Below are 16,299 nucleotides of genomic sequence, written 5' to 3'. Positions count from 1 at the left end.
TAGTTTAACATTAGAGTGTGAGTATGTCTGAGACTCCTTGAATTCATGTTGCTTTCAAAGACATAATGTGCCTGCACCATGGTGGGCTGAGCTGAAGATGGTTAGCATTTCTCTTCCAGCCTTTCTCTTCTCCATCCCCTTCTTTCAGACCTGTGTAAGTTACACAGAACTTCCCTCTCCTTTGCCAGACGTTTGGACTCTCACCTCCCCCAGGTAGGAGAGGTAATGCCATACGCTGTTGTAAGAGGCCTCCTCCTGCAGCTTTAGGGAGCAATAAGGTGTCGGTCATCTGTTCAAGGAAGGGGAACCAGCAGAAGGTGTAGGGGCCACTGCTGGTGTGGGCAGAGTGAAGGGGTTTAAAGACTTTTGTTCCCCTCCTGCCCCTGGTTTATAATCTAGTGCCTGTACTTCCTGCTGGTCCTTGAGAAGAGAGTGACCGTAGCAGTATTCATCATCATTTAGTGAATACTTTTTATCTGGCACCATGCCAAATTCTTTGCCTGTACTGTCTTATTTAATCTTCACAGCAGGAAAAATGCTTTATTATCCCCACTTTTCAGATGAGGAAACTAAGGCTGGGCAAGATGAAGTCACTTTTCACTTGCAAAAGTATCACATGTAGTAAGTGGTCACTGCAGACCTCTGAACGTGGCTCTGGACATCTGATTTCAGTGTCTGTTCATAACCACTTTCTTATCCCTGAGCTCTGAGCCACATCTTGGGAATTAGGTATGTGGCCCAGGGAAACTACATTTACATGGGGCCTACTCTGTGTTCAGTGCCTGATGCAAATATACATGTTATCTTACTCCTCACCAACACTCTGCAAGGCCAGTGTCGCTGTCCCCTACTTACAGGGGAAAAAACTAGAGCACAGTGAGCCTCCCCTTCTGCTTCTGCAGCAAATGTTCCTTGAGTCCCTAGAAGTAAGATTCTGGTTCCAAGGGCCTAGCATGGGACAACCTTCCCATATGGTTCTGATGGGCACCCAGGCTTGGAAACAACTACTCTAGATAAAGTGCTTTCTGCCAAAACTTTCTCTCTGCAGATACTACCCGAGTGGAGATGCCTTTGCTTCGGGGTCAGATGATGCTACGGTATGTTTCTAAGTTATTAAGAGCTTTTCCTATTCAAAAGAGAGATTTGCTAACTTAATTTTATGCTTTAAAAATTTTTTTCTGTTTACAGAAGTAATATATATTCAAGGAAGAAAATTTGGAGGGCAAATTAAATTACCTTAATCTTCTTACCCAAGAAAAGTTACAGTTGGATGAATTCCTTTCTGTCTTTTTTATTTTTAAACAAAATGCTACATAATTTGTCTTTTTCACTTAGCAACAAATTGTGAACATTTTCCCATGCCGATAAATATTTTTCCCCATTATGTTTTCTTAATGATTAAATAGTATTCCACGAATAGTAATCCATGTTATGGATATGCATCAGTCTTCAATTTTTGACAGTTTTAGCTTTTTGCCAGGGTTTTTTATTTCCTGTTAAAAACAGCTATATGTCTTTTTGTACCTCTCTTATTTCTTTAGAATTCTCAGAGATAACTTGCAAAGCCAAAAGCTTTTGACACTAATTGCCAAATTATGTTGACTTATTTTTCAAGACAAAAAAAATATTTCTTATTGCTCTCAAAATATCAAATATCTTATTAAATAATGGTTTTCATTCTGATTTGCTGCTATATTAAGAAATCATAAAGGAAAAGATTGGGAATTTTAATAATAATGAAAATTTAAAACTCTGTATGTGAAAAATATGTAACAAAATATAAGGGGATACATTTTGGAAAAATTCTTGCCACATGTATAACAGACCAAGTTGAAATCCTGCAGATATGAATGGTGTTGAATAATCAATAAGATGAACACCCCAATTTAAAAAAAGAGGTTAAAATTCAGACCATTTACAAAGCAGTAAATTAAAAAGGGCAAATAAACACCCAAAAATGCTTTCAAAGTCACCCTGTAATCAAAGAAATGCAAGTTTAAGTGATCAAATGCCCATTTCGCCTCTCGGATTAGCAAAGAAATGCCCAAGGCTTTGGACTAGGCTGGGGTCAGGATCATTGGTACCACCTGTCTAGAGAAATGTCATAGAAATCAAGAGAAACATCCCTACCCTTTGATCTGCTCATGCTATTTCTTGGGAACATTCTATTCTAAGGATTCTATTCCTTAGCTATTCTAAGAACAATATCAGATATGTATAAAGGTTTTTGCGTAAGAATAGTCATCATATTATTTATAAAAGAAAAATTAGACACAATCAAAATACTTAACAGAGTATGGCCAAATAGATTGTGATATATGCACATGAGAAATAGTCAACAACCACGTAAATCATCTTTTTTGAAGATTATTTAATAACATGGGAAAATGCTCACAACCTAATGTTAATAGAAGCAATAATGAAACATCCACTCCATTCACACACACACATGAAATAGGAATAAGACAGAAGGAAACTGCCCAGACATGAGTAAATACCTCCTAAGATTTGGGGTGACTTTCATTTCCTTCCTTATGCATTTCTGAATATTTTTTAATTTTCTGCAGTGAACATGTGTCCTTTATCAGAAAAAAAGTGGGGTCTCATTTTTGTACCTGAAGAAATTTTCTGCATTTGCTGTTTCTTTGAATCTCCACTGGTCCACGGGGACTAAGGAGAATTGGGACTGAGGGATGAAATGATGGGAGGGATTTATAAAGAGGTTTTTCCCTCATCCCTAAAACTACACAAGCCTCTGGCCCCTGCCTGTAGCTCTGTGGTCATCTCATCACCAAACTGGAGCCAAAAGTCAGTGCTTCTCTATTCATTCTCACCCTAGTGTCGTCTCTATGACCTCCGGGCAGACAGGGAGGTTGCCATCTATTCCAAAGAGAGTATCATATTTGGAGCATCCAGCGTGGACTTCTCCCTCAGTGGTAAGATCTCAGTTTGGAAACATTCCCAGCACTGTAGGACAGGACCTGTGTGAAACCCAGGGCTCTATCCAGCTTTCCGTCCCCTAAGTTTCCCGAGGGCCAATATGCTACATAATCCACAGTTGCGCCAGTCTTCCTCCCCTGCCCTTTTCCACATCCCGCTTTGGCCTGCCCGGGGCTCCATTCACTCCAGCGGAGCAAAGGCTGTGCCCGCACCCGGCCGTCCTTCAAGGCAATGATGTGCCAGAATTCACATCTGCACCGCCTGTGGGCGTTTCCTGCCCAGCTTTCCCTTCTCCTCTCCAGATGCCCCACGGGAGGGGAGCAAGAGTGCTCTCTCGGCGTCTTGAAACTCCTGGCTCCTCTGCCCCGCAGTGACGGCAGAGCTGACAGGCTGGGCCACTGGACCGCTCCGTTTCCCCAAACACACCCGCATTCTGTCCCCTCATCTGTGCTGTTGCGCATGATGCTGCTACTGCTGCCTGGAACATCTTTCCCTGCCTCCCCTGCCTGACAAACTCCTACTCAGCCCTCAAGAGCCCACTCAAATGTCGCTTTGATTTTATCTCTTTAAACTCAAGTTCCACAAGTTGTTAACTACTAAAGGACTAACAGTGAGATGTTTGTGTCTGCACTGCCCTCCTTGATCCCCTCCCTGGTCCCATGGCACTGTGCTCACACATAAGCACCTACATGTGGCGCTCACCACGTGACGCTGCAGTGACTTACTCCTCGCCGCCTCCTCCACGGGGCAGCGACTGTGCTTTCTCTCTGAATCCTCGGGGCAAAGCACAGCACCTGGTGCACGGCGGGCCAAAATGAGCCAGGGAGGGAATGAATGAGTAGGTGGGTGAGTGACAGACATGAAAAGAGAAACAGGAAGGAAGAAACTGGTTTAATAACCGTCACGTCACCTTGCTTCAAGGTCGCCTGCTGTTTGCTGGCTACAACGATTACACCATCAATGTCTGGGATGTTCTCAAGGGGGCCCGGGTCTCCATCCTGTTTGGACATGAAAACCGAGTCAGTACCCTGCGCGTCTCCCCTGACGGCACCGCGTTCTGCTCAGGATCGTGGGATCACACCCTGAGAGTAAGAGAGAGGTGTTTCTGTTTTCCTGGTGTGAGAGGAGAGAGGACGGGTGGTGGGCCTCCGGGAGCAGAGGGGTCTGGGTCAGCTCACGTGGCCTGCTCGGCCAAACAGAGCTCTGGTTTCAGCTCTGCCCACAGCACAGAAGGAACGAGTTGCCTGGGGAGGGAGTGAGTTCCCCATCAATATTGGTGTTCAAGCACAGAGTAGACAACAATGTCTCAGCATGCAGTTGAGGGGATAGTTGGGCTTAATGATTCAAAAGGTTCCTTTTGACCCAAAAAGTCTGATTCTTATGATTCCAGCCTTTGTCAAACCACAGATAACCAATCTCTCCTCCCTGTAGTGTGGCATTCTTATTCCCGTTATTGCCTTTGTCGTGACGAGGGTCACCGACCCCTGTGAGACCCACTCTAGGAGGCATGTGAGGCCCCTAAATTTTATCCAAATTTTGTGTGTGTGTGCATTTTTCCAGGAAAAGTGCCCTTGTGGCTTTCATTAGATTCTCAAAGAGATCTCCATGACCTTGTCAAATCTTGGCTCTCCCAAAACACTCCCAAAACAGCCTGTTCATAAAGCAAAGCTAACTTTATTGTTTACTTTGGTGTGGACGATCACAAACTTGGCAGAGGCTTAGTAGCATCTCAGAAGGGGAGAGCAAAGACATGCGCGAGATGTTTGAGGTCTGGTTTAAGGCAGGTCTTTTGAGGGACTTACTTAGGATGGGAAAAACCTGTGGCATAATGTAGTTGTAAGACTGCTGGACACAGGGTGGGAGGGAGAATTTCGAAGAAGGTCTTGAAAAGTAAACAGTCATTTGATGCTCTGTGTTGCGTCTTTTCTAAGGAGGGTAAGTGGAGTAGTCTCGTTTTAGGATAAATAGACAAAAGGATTTTTGCAAAGTTCCTGAAATAAAAGTTTTTTGTGAGTTCATCTTCCTGGGGAAGAGTGTCCTAAATTAGTAAAGTCATGTCAGTGCACATAGTGAGCTGTAGGGGTACAGATGTTTTCAGTTCTCGATCTAAAAGAAATACCAGTCTCTGGGAAGGAGGCTGCAGGTGCCCTACAATGATTAACTGAGGGAGCAGGGGAGTCAGGTCCAAAGCAGCACCTTGGAGTTGCTAGGAGTAAAGTGTTACCCTTCTAAGAGTTGTGAGTGCCATATTTTAGATGGAGAGAGAGAGAGAGAGTGTGTGTATGTGTGTGTGTGTATGTGTGCGTGTGCACATGTGTGTGAATAAACTATCTCTTGAAATTCAAGTTTTACAAGTTATTAACTACTAAGGGACTAAAACTTATCTGTTTGTGTCTTTGCAGGTGTGGGCTTAATCGTCTTCCCACAATGTATGTACATACATACCTGAGGATAGAATTTGAAATGTTCATGTAAATAGAGAATACTTCTAGAGGAGCTTGGGGCTTATTGCAATCTAGCTTAAGGGAGCGACTCTGCATCTCCAGTGTTACTAGTAAAACTGCCACCCCTGAAAATCTACTAGTATAAGCCTTCAGCACTACAAGAACACCTTCAAGTACAGTATTTTTTATTTCAAACACTCTTAAAAATGTATCTGTTTTTAAGGTTATTCTAAATTATACTAGTCTCAACTCATTCTGTTACCAGTAGAATTCAGCATTTAATCTATTCCATATTCTTTGAAACAAATTTGTTTTCAGAGCACTTTAAAATCTGATTTTTCTCGGTGTGCGCTGTGATGTTTGGAACCTTCCTCTGGAACTGCTGGTTTTATAGACTGGATAAAGACTGTCAATTGGTCTGTGATAGAAGAAAATTCCAATTCTAAGTGTAATTTAGAAATAATCACTTTTGTAAAATGTGTTTCTGTTGTTAAAGTGTCTTTTTCAGCCTCCTGTCCTACTGTCTTTTTTTCAGATAAAACATTTTTGTTTACGTGAACTGCCATAAATGAAGCAGAGATGTATGTAAAATGGACAGGATGTTTGCTTTGTGAATTATGTGATGATGTATCACTGTGTCATTTGGACAGGGCATTTTCTTTGAATTGAGGGGAAGAGCTGAATATTCTTTGTAACACAAATGCTTCTGAGAGCAAGCAAAACTCTTCTGTGTGGAAACACAAGACAGTAAACTTATTTAAAAACCTCCTGGTAGTAGTATTAATGGAAACACTTAGGTTAAAGTGGATCTCATCCATGCAAATTATATTTATGTATTGCATTGCACTTGTAATTACATATGCAGATTGACAGATAAGTCTTAAATAATGTTTTTGTTCCTCTTATATTGAAAGAAAAATAATATTATTAATTAATATATAAAAAGAATTTGCTGTCTTTATTTGAAATTCTGAAAGTCCTAAAGATACCAAGTATTTTTTGTTACAGGATCCATTCTTTTCCTTTCTTTCTTTTTCTTTTAAGATGTAGAGGTGTATTTGTTTTAGAAAACTCCTCATTCAAAAAGATGGCATGAGGCCAGGTGCAGTGGCTCACTCTTATAATCCCAGCACTGTGGGAGGCCAAGGCAGGAGGATCACTTGAGACTGGACTATCTGGCCTCCTCTCTTGGTCCTGCTCCAGCCAGCCCTTCTCCTGGTGGCAGTTCTGGCTTTGCAGGGTCACCCCCAGGCCCTGCTCCTCAGAGAGGCCCCTCCAGAGCCAGAGCCAGAGCCAGGCACAGCCATGGGACAGGCCTGCACCTGGCGCTCCTGTGAGCCTCAGGGGATGTGCCGGGCCCACCCTCAGAACTGCTTGTTCATGTATCATGATGGGACAGTCAGTCAAAAATCAGCCAGGCCAGCTTTTCCATCAACTCATTTTGAATAAACATAATAGTTATATTCAGTCATTTGCAGAGCAAACAGTTACTGAGGGTTTCACTATGCACCAGAGACAGAAAGAGAAAAGTCTCCTGCCTCCAAGGAGCCAGAGTTAGGGAGGGAGCATGGCCCAGAGGAACCAATTTTAGCTCTGGTGGATTGCAGTCTGGGCAGGGGCTCAGGAAGGGCACACTGTCTGCCCAGCTCCTGTCTGCTGCTGAAGGGGTCTGGCCCCAGGGTAGGTCCCATGGAATTTCCCAGCTCTACTCTAGAATGTTCCAGAGTGGCCCCTGGCCCAGCTGGCCTCCTTGTGATGGCATCCACATCCCTGTCTCCCACAGACCCTTTTCTGTCCCTGCACTGTGGCTGGGCCTTCTGGCTCCCAGGAGTCAAGGAAGACAGGGCAAAGGAACGGTCGCCTAGACTCGGGGGATGGAAATTCAAGGTTCTGTTTGGAGGGGTGGAGAGCATCTTCAGGATATGTGCCTGATGGCCCATGACTTTCCAATCCAAAAAGCGCCTTTAAGGGCACAAGGAAAGCATTCTATAGAACACTTTCACTTTCTTCCCCTATAGGGCTGTGCTCTCATAAGCGTGTGGGTGTAGTTTAGTATTTATTGATGAAATACTTGACTGGGAATATACTGCATCATGTGGAGGCTCAAGGGCAAACTCCATGTATTATTATATAGTATTTTGCATATTGCAAATAATGCTGAGTGTGGTTTTACAATCAGGGTGGTTTGTTTTTTTTTCTAGAGGACTTGGGAGCAAATCTACCAAGCCAATTGTGAAGGGGCCAAAAGGCTGGGCCCCCAGGGGTGCACAGCCTTGGCAGCCACCTCCAGGCCAGGAAAGAGAAGGTCTAGGCAGAAAGGAGGGGGCAGTGATGGCGATTGATAGGAAATATTTGCAAGATGAAACAAAAATATTTGCTTCAGAGTGGGCAGTCAGCCTCTCAGACGTGGGGGCCCAGCTGGCATCCCTGTCCTCCTGGACTGAGTCAGGGGCAGGCATGTCACACCCAGTTCCCTCTTCCTACCCTTCCACCCTCTTCACACCCTTCCCTAAATTATAAGTGGCTTAAAAGCAGCACTAGGTGGTAAAGGCCTTGGCGTCCCAGGCTGTCGCTCTCACAAAGGATGAGGACTAGGCTCAGACTCAGCTTTACTGCTTTCACAGGGCATACAATGATATCTAAATTCCTCTCAGCCTCAGTTTCCTCATCTGTGGAATGGGACAGCCCTAAAGTGTGAAGTTCCTACCTCAGCCTTTGGCACCGCTTCAAGAAGGCTTAGTTCCTTGCTTGTCTCTCTGTCATTCCCTGATCCCTTTCTTACTCTCTCCCTCTCCCTTCTCACTCCTCCCACCCCTTCTCCCTCTCTTCCCTTCTCCTTCCATCTCTTCCTCTTTCCTCTGCCCCTCCCTACCCTCCCCCATTCCCTTCTCTAGCCCTCCTCAGTCTTCCTCCCTTTCCCCATCTCCTCCCTCCACCTCCCTGTCCCACCTCTCTCCTGGTCTCCTCCCAGCCCCTCCCTCCCCCTTGCTTTTTCTTCTCTCCCTTCGCCTCCCCCAACCCCTCCCCCTCACAGGCAGTCTGCACTCATGTTTCACATGAGTAAATATCATGTAGAGTTTCATCTGGGCCAGTGGTTCTCAAACCTTCTGACCTTAGGATCCCTCTACACTTTTTTTTTTTTAATTTCAGCTTATCATCATGGGGGTACAAAAGTTCAGGCCACATACACTGCCCATGTCCCGCCCATCCCCCCAAGTCAGAACTTCAAGTGTGTCCATTCCCCAGACGGTGCGCATCGCACTCATCATGTAGTTATACACCCATCCCCTCCTCCACCCCCCCACCTCAGTCCGATACCCAGTTGGTGTTATTTCCAAATGTGCACTTAGGTGATGATCAGTACACTTTTAAAAACTATTGCAGACTCCAAATAGCTCTGGTTTATGTGGATTATATCTATCAATATCTGTCCCATTCAAGATTAAGACTGAGAAAAATTGTAAAACACAAGAATACAGAAGCAGACGTTCCATCAGTCGTCAGGGTGATGCTTTCGCCATACATTGGTGGTCTCTGGGGACCTCCTGAGAGAATGAGAGCTTAAAAAGTTACACATACAAAAAAAAAGTTTCAGTATTATGAAAATAGTTCTGACCTTGAGGACCCCCTGAAAGTGTCCCAGGGACCCTCAGGGACTCTGGATCCTACTCTAAGGGCCCTTGGAGGAGCTTGGGAAAGCAGGTGGAGGAGACACTGGGGGACTTGAGGGGAGCCACCCCTAAGGGAGGCCCTCAGGGGAGGCTTTGGGCAACCAGGCCAGCAGAGGGAGTCACAGAAGGGCACAGAGAGGCCATAGGAGGGGCTAAAGACAACCTGGGCCTGCGAACTGCTGAAAGTCTTTTCAAAGGAGGACGTCTGGGACCCTGGGTAAGCACAGCCCTGGGTTAGAAGATCAAGCGGGCAAGGATTGGGGCCACATTGCCTGCCCAAGCCTGGGAGAGCTGACTGAGTAGGACCGTGGAGATTTTCATGGCCCAAACTTGCCTGCTGAGAAAAATCACCCAGTCACCAACAGGTTAAAACAGAGCCCCTCAGGCCCCTGCCCTGGAGATCTGGACTGGGTGGGCCTGAGGTGGTCCAGGAATTCCGATGAAGTGTGTTGGGGAAGACCGGGGTTGAAGCCTCTTGTCTCTGTGGATCCTTTGCAAGGATGTGATGCTAAACCTCTCAGCCGTGATAGGAAGGAATCGGGTCACCCTTCAGGGCATGCCACACACTCCTATTTCCAGACAGGATTTGGCTGGGGCGGGCTGGCCTTCAGGGATGGCTGATCTCCACCGGGGACTGTGGCCTCCAGTGAGCTGCCTCAGGGCCAATTCAGTGGAAGAAATGAAATGATTCAGTGTGTTTGCATCATTATAAAAAGGATGAGTGGAGAAGGGAGGGGTTGGTTAATCGATATAAAATTACAGCTAGATAGGAGGAATAAGTTCTAGTGTTCTATACCAATGTAGGATGACTATAATTAAAAATTTATTGTATGCTTTCTAATAGCTAGAAGAGAGAATTTTGAATTTTCCTGTTAACCTAAATAACAAACAGGCTCTGTAAAAGAAGATACTTATTTGGCAATAGGGCATTGCAATGGGAATGTGCATGCCACAGTAAACTATGTATGTATTCAGGGAGGTAAAGGAAAACAAAGGGTTTTAAAGGGGAAAATGAGGAGGATTACATAATTATTCTGAAATAATTATTCATGACTACAAAGATCAATAACGGGTCTCGCCAGTCTGAGGTTGGGTAGGCGGTTGCTGGGCAGATGTCCTTGCAGAGGTATTTGTGTAAGGTTGCAAGGGCCTTTGTGCAAGACTGTGGTTTTTGCAGAATCTTTCGTGCTAGTTTTTGTTATCAGGCATACAAGCATGAGGATCTCTCTTCATGGCCTTCCTTGGATCTATTTTTCAGGGTTTTATTTTGTTTTTTTTAACACTAGTGGACTCCATTTTGATTCTGACAACTTTCACATTCCCAACACAAAGAAATGATAAATGTTTGAGGGCTGGAGATGCTAATTACTCTGATCATTATACACTGTATACATGTATGGAAATATCACACTGTACTCCATAAATATGTACAATTATGTGTCAATTAAAAATATTTTTTTAAAAATAGAACCAGGAAAAAATGGATGTAGACCCTCTAATAAGGAGATGGGATCAGGAATAATGCTTTGGATAAATATGAACAACTTATTGTAAGTATGGTATAAGCATTTACAGGAGAACTGTGACAATAGGAAATGCCTATCTTTGAACCCAAGGTTATCTAACCAACACACCACTGGTGACTGTTTAACTTTGTCATAAACCAGGAACCATGAGGCAGAGGTCACGGTTACCAACCTATGTGTTTTCTACAATAATAGACCGCCTCCCACTCTTAGGCCTATATCTAAGAAAAATTAAAACATAAGCCCTCACAAAAACTTGAACACCAACATTCATAGCATTATTCATAATAGCCAAAAGTGGAAACAACCCAAATGTTCAACAGATGAATGGATGAACAAAATGTAGTATGTCCATGCAATGGGATGTCGTTCAGCAATAAAAATGAATGAAGACCATCTGTCCCTGCTGCCATGACCGCTTTGTTCATGGGCCCATGGAGCAAGCACTGCGGCAGCTGGGTGGAGAGGCCGTCTGACATCCACAGACCATGTAATTTTGTCCACCTGATTGAGTCCCTCTGCAGTGGATGCCCTTTGGTGGGCATTCACATGGGACACAAATACCTTTGCAATCTGTGTCCATTCTGAGGGGTCCAGCCACATACTTCTTTCCAAAATTTTCTTATCACCACTCTTCTGATACTGTTCTTTTCAAGGTCCTGACTATCCAGCCAAACCAGCAGCAACTGCCCAGAAACCAATGTAGATCTGTACTCCGGCCATCTCTCACTCCAGACATAGTGGACAACCAAATATGCAGCTTGCATTTCTGCCCATGGGGAGAACTTTATTCACCACTGTCCTTCACAGTGAACCCTGAGTATGAGTTACTGCTGTAGCTGTCCACTTTCATGAGGTGCCAGCATATTACACAGACCCACCTATAATCCAGGGTAGAGTTTTCCTCCCTCAGTCAACTGGCCATAAGCAACATTCCAATAGGCCATAAGCACGGAATGAGGGAGAAGAGGCAAAGCAACAGGAGTTGGTGTGGAAGGAGCCTGAGCCACTTGCTCATACAATTCACTTGTACCTTCTGAACCTGCCTCAGCTCAGTTTCTAATATGTTGTTTCTATTTGAAGATAGATTGCCACTGTGTATGTCCAACTTTATGGTCAGGTGGGTGAGACAACATCCAGTTCATGGTGGGAGCTCTGGCTGCATGGTTACCTGATACCTCATGGTTAGGCATTCAGCCTCAGCCAAGGCCCAGCAGCAAGCCAGAACTTGCTTCTCAAAAGGAGAAGAGCTATCTTCATAAGAGGGGATGTATTTGCTTCAAAATTCTAGAGGTCTTCACTGTCTCCTATAAGTGCTTGCAAGAGGCTCCATAGAGCATCCCTATTTGACCCGTCAAGTACCACTGGATCTGTTGGATCCTAAGACCCAAGCAGTAGGGCAGCTTTACTGCAGCCTAAAGCTTCTGCAGAGCCTAATCTTATTCTGGTCCTCGATCCACCAGCCTGTTGATTGGGCTGAAGTAGTGCACTCATATGTGGTATATGTTGTCTCCAAAATCGAAAACAGCCTACTGCTATAGACTGAATGTTTGTGTCCCCCAGGCCCCAAAATGATAGTGTTAGGAGATGGGGCCTTTGGGACATGATTAGATCATGAGGATGGAACCCTCATGAATGGGATTAGTGTCCTGACAAAAGAGACCCCAGAGAGCTCCTTCACCCTTTCTACAATATGAGGGCACAGCAAGAAAACTGCTGCCTATGAAGCTGGAAGCAGGCCCTCACCAGACACAGACTCTGCCAGCACCTTGATCTTGGACTTTTCAGCCAGCAGAACTGTGCGAAATAAATTTCTGTGGTTTGTAAGCCACTCAGTCTAGGGTACTGTGATAACAGCTGGCATGGACTAAGATACCAAGCTCTGTGCCTCTTTTTTCTTGTAGGCGATACAAGATGTAACACCTCATCTTCCACTCTGAAAGGGATATTTGAACATGCTCCCGGCCACTGAACCTCCAGAAATGTCACTGCTAGCACCAATTCTGTATCAGTCTAGGTCCAATCAAGAGAAAGAAGCCATAGAGTATTATAAACAGAGAAAGTTTAATATAAGAAGTGCTACCTTTATCAGGGGATTGGAACAATGAGGTATTGGCCAATACAAAGTAAAGGGAACTCTAAGCAATATGGGAATGATAGCATCAGAAGCAGCCTTTATTATAGTGATTAACTGAACTGCACTGTTGGCCGTTCCTTTGTCTCCATCCATCACTAGACGGCAGGGTCTTTGAGGTCAGGGACCACGTCTTGCTCTCCATTATATCTCCAGTGCTAATGGGGGAGGCCTAGCACCCCAAAGGCTCTAACTATGTATGAGCAAATGAATGACTCGCAGCCCCCGGGAGAATTAGCCTGTTTCCTGCCACATGTGCTAGCCCCAAAGAAAGGAATCTACAACACACACCTGGACGCTTCTGTCCAACCTGGAGATGCTGACAAGGCCTGGAAGGCAGCCGTCTGTGCAGGGCTGTGTGTAGCCTTTGTCAACCTCTCCTTAAGAGGAGGCAAAGCCCAGCCCAACTTCCCAGATTGTCCCCAGGCCCGGAGCTAAACAATAACTCCAAAGAGTCTCACACTGTAAAGGCGCCACACCGCTAGGCCTTGCCTCTGGGACAGTGGCAGGTGTAGGTGGGATTCCCATCAAAGGCTCCTTTTGGAACCTAGAAAAGCAAGCGCTGAGGCCCGCCGGCCGGGGCGGGGCCCCGCAGCCCCTCCCTGGGGGGCGCGGCCGGGCCTAGAAAGCAGGCGCGAGGCCTGGGCCCCCAGCAGAGACCGGGCCATGGGCGACCCGCTGAGGGAGCGCACCGAGCGGCTGCTGGCCGACTACTTGGGGTATTGCGCAAGGGAGCCGGGCGCCCCGGAGCCGCCGCCGTCCTCGCTCGAGGCAGCCATGCTGCGCTCCGCCGCCACCAAGATACGGCGAAAGCACGCGTCCTTCTTCTCCGCCTACGTCGGCTACCCGGGGAACCGCGTCTACCTGATGGAGCGGATGGCGGAGGCCGTGCTCTCCAACAGCCTCAGCTGGGGCCGGGTGGTGATGCTCGTGACCTTCGCAGGGACGCTTCTAGAGAGAGGGCCGCCGGTGACCGCCTGGTGGAAGAAGTGGGACCTCAGGCCGCAGCTGAAGGAGAGCGAGACCGAAGTCGCCCGGGACTGCCAGCGCCTGGTGGCCCTGCTGTGCGCTCTGCTCGCAGGGCAGCACCGCGCCTGGCTGCAGGCGCAGGGCGGCTGGGTGAGCGCTGCGCTGCGCGGGGACACCGGATTTGAGCGGGCTGGGGGGCGAGGTCTCTGGAAAGAAGCAAGGCTCCTTTGAGCGGGACTGGGACGTTCGGTGTGAAGCCCGGGTTTCTCCTCTCTCGGCAGGCAGACGGGCAGGAATCCGCCTTGCTAGACGGCTCTTGGGAACCCGTTCGGAGGCGGCTGCGCCCGACTTGGGTCTGCACGGTCCAGCCTTGCCCTCGCTCTCGGGGGCTTTCAGGAAGCGCCCACCCTAGGTGTGGGTGCTTTGCTCCTGTAGAGATCCCCAACCAGTACAGTGAGCAACCGGGTGGCCGGGGCCACGTGGGGTTTGTCCTCCACCTATCAAATGCGCCTCTGGAGATACTCAGACCCTTGGATCGATCACAGCCCTTCTCAGGAGGAGCTGAGGCCACCGGGGTTGGAATGTGCGTGGTCGCCAGTGGGCGCTGCCTGGTTAGGGTTAAGGTCTCAAAAAGAGTTAAGGAATCTTAGGCCAGTGTTTTAACTCATGACAAGTACTCAGAAGTGTTAGGACAGGGACACAAATGGCTCTTCTTTGAGTGGAGAAATCAGAGTCTAAAGGCTCATTGCTCCAAAGAATTGCAGAAGAAACTGCGCCCCATTAAATGGGAGTATGGCGCTATTTGCTTAACTCTTTTTGAGATGGAGTCCAAGCTGGTCACGAGCTCCTGGGCTCCCTCGAGCTTCTGCCTCCCTAGTGGTTTGGGATTGCAGGCGGGCGGCAGAGCTCCCGGCTGGTTCCTTAACTTCTAATCCACTGTGCCCAGCCCTCAGTAGGGACATACGCCTCTTGGGTTCTCGACTAGGTCCCCTGTTTCTTCCCTCTCCTTATTGGAGTTGAATCAACGGTCAAGTGACTCATGTTATGGGATAAATAGAGCCAAACTACTAAAACTAGGGATTTTAAAAAATATAATTTAGCCTCCTGTGGGCAGTTTCCATTTAGGCCTCTCATAGTGGCTAATTGGGTTCCATTCGAGGGGGAAAGGTAGCTCTGGCATCATTCCCGGTGTTGGTGTTGGTCTTCCGCCTTCTGCAGCCGTGAACTCCCTCAGCTGAGTTCTAAGAACCTCACCTGAGCCCTTTGTGGCAGGCATCTGGCCCCGAAGCTCTCTGACCCTAAAAGGAAATGGGGGCTGGAGGGCGTTTTTTTTACTTCTTCTTTTTTTTTTTTTTTTTTTTAACTAATCAGCACTGACTAAAGATTAGTCTCTTAACCTCAAGAAGCCAAAATTCTCAAATTAGATAAACAGGATTCACCCGCATTTCTGCCAGCTGCAGTTAAAATACCACAGCCTGCAGTTCAGGCCGCTTGCTCTGTTCTCAGGTGATAACTTTTCAATCTAGTGCTTTGACACTTTCCCTAATGGCACCTGTCTTTTGCTCAGAAAACGCGAGATAGTAGTCCACCTTCCTCTTGGTCTGGAATCAAAATGAGTGTTCCTGCTCTAAGAAACAAAGTTAAACGGATGCTTCTGTCCACCGCATTGGACTACTTCTTACCAATCCTAAATCCTCAAGGGTTCCTAATTAGAGATGCCTATTGGTCAGAATTTCCTTTCCTCTTACTCTCTGAATGGAAGTTGTTTTACTGTTTAATGTGGACACTCCTCTGTATTTTGAGCATCACAAAGCAACCTCATTCTTTTCTCTCTCTCCCGTGTAGGATGGCTTTTGTGACTTATTCAGGAGACCCTTACCGCTAGCTGTTTGGAGGAGACTGCTGGCCCAGGTTCTTTTGTCATGCTTTTTAGCAACGGCCGTCATCTATTTCTGTACACGATTATTATGAATTTTTAAAATTTTAACCCATTTTTACCTGCCTAACTGACCGGCTAAGTGATTGGAGATGGGATAACGAGAACTGAAGTAAACCACCTTCTCTGAGATGTTTTTACCTGAATGTGCACAAGAAGTCCTGAGGTGACAACTTGGCCAGTGTTTTAACTCATGACAAGTATTCAGAAGTGTTAGGACAAGGACACAAATGGCTCTTCTTTGAGTGGGGAAATCAGAGTCTAAAGACTCATTGCTCCAAAGAATTGCAGAAGAAGCTGCAGCCCATTAAATGGGAATATGGTGCTATTTGCTAAATTTGGCTAAAAGTGAATACGAACCTTTCATCTATCCATGACTTCATGTGCTGCTAATTTTAATCATGGCCACGGGTCAGAGACAAAATGATCCCCAAAGCAATCTAAGTCCCAGTTTAACAAGGAATGTAATGTTAAAACCTCTTATAAGGAATTCTTTGAAATCTAATTCTTTGAAACGTAAATCCTTTGAAGTCTAATTTCTGGGACTTCTAGATTTTTAGTGTTTAACATTTCTGACTTCAATAAATTGTTAAATAACTTCAAAGTTTTAATAAATTCATCTTTTTAAAAACTTTGTTGGCTTTCCTGATTCAATTAGCCTTTATTCTTAGGAGTAACT

The 16,299-nt window shown here is 46.1% G+C and overlaps 2 protein-coding genes across 2 annotated transcripts in view; both read left to right on the top strand.

The window, feature by feature from the left end:
• The window catches only part of GNB5 (G protein subunit beta 5), a 35,757-nt gene extending 29,607 nt beyond the window's left edge, over nucleotides 1–6,150 (top strand). Inside the window, exons 8-11 of the mRNA XM_045529416.1 lie at nucleotides 1,049–1,097; nucleotides 2,840–2,936; nucleotides 3,862–4,028; nucleotides 5,343–6,150. Coding sequence (XP_045385372.1) covers nucleotides 1,049–1,097; nucleotides 2,840–2,936; nucleotides 3,862–4,028; nucleotides 5,343–5,354 — 325 coding nt within the window. The 3' untranslated portion in view covers nucleotides 5,355–6,150. The remainder of the gene's footprint in view (nucleotides 1–1,048; nucleotides 1,098–2,839; nucleotides 2,937–3,861; nucleotides 4,029–5,342) is intronic.
• Nucleotides 6,151–13,375: 7,225 nt separating this feature from the next.
• BCL2L10 (BCL2 like 10) lies at nucleotides 13,376–15,711 on the top strand. Its single transcript, XM_045529404.1, has 2 exons — nucleotides 13,376–13,834; nucleotides 15,530–15,711. Exons 1-2 carry the CDS (start codon nucleotides 13,382–13,384, stop codon nucleotides 15,653–15,655), a joined length of 579 nt encoding a protein of 192 aa, XP_045385360.1. The 5' UTR covers nucleotides 13,376–13,381; the 3' UTR covers nucleotides 15,656–15,711.
• The last annotated feature ends 588 nt before the right edge of the window (nucleotides 15,712–16,299 follow it).

This window comes from Lemur catta, chromosome 1, assembly GCF_020740605.2.
Source record: "Lemur catta isolate mLemCat1 chromosome 1, mLemCat1.pri, whole genome shotgun sequence".
In the NCBI taxonomy this organism is placed as follows: domain Eukaryota; kingdom Metazoa; phylum Chordata; class Mammalia; order Primates; family Lemuridae; genus Lemur; species Lemur catta.
Note: the sequence above shows the minus strand (reverse complement) of the source record. Positions and strands in the feature narration are given on the sequence as shown.

Excerpts from the sequence above, each read along its gene's own strand:
- BCL2L10 (XM_045529404.1), top strand. The coding sequence starts at position 13,382 with ATGGGCGACCCGCTGAGGGAGCGCACCGAGCGGCTGCTGGCCGACTAC. Across the intron at positions 13,835-15,529 it reads TGCAGGCGCAGGGCGGCTGG|GATGGCTTTTGTGACTTATT; the intron begins GTGAGCGCTGCG and ends TCTCCCGTGTAG.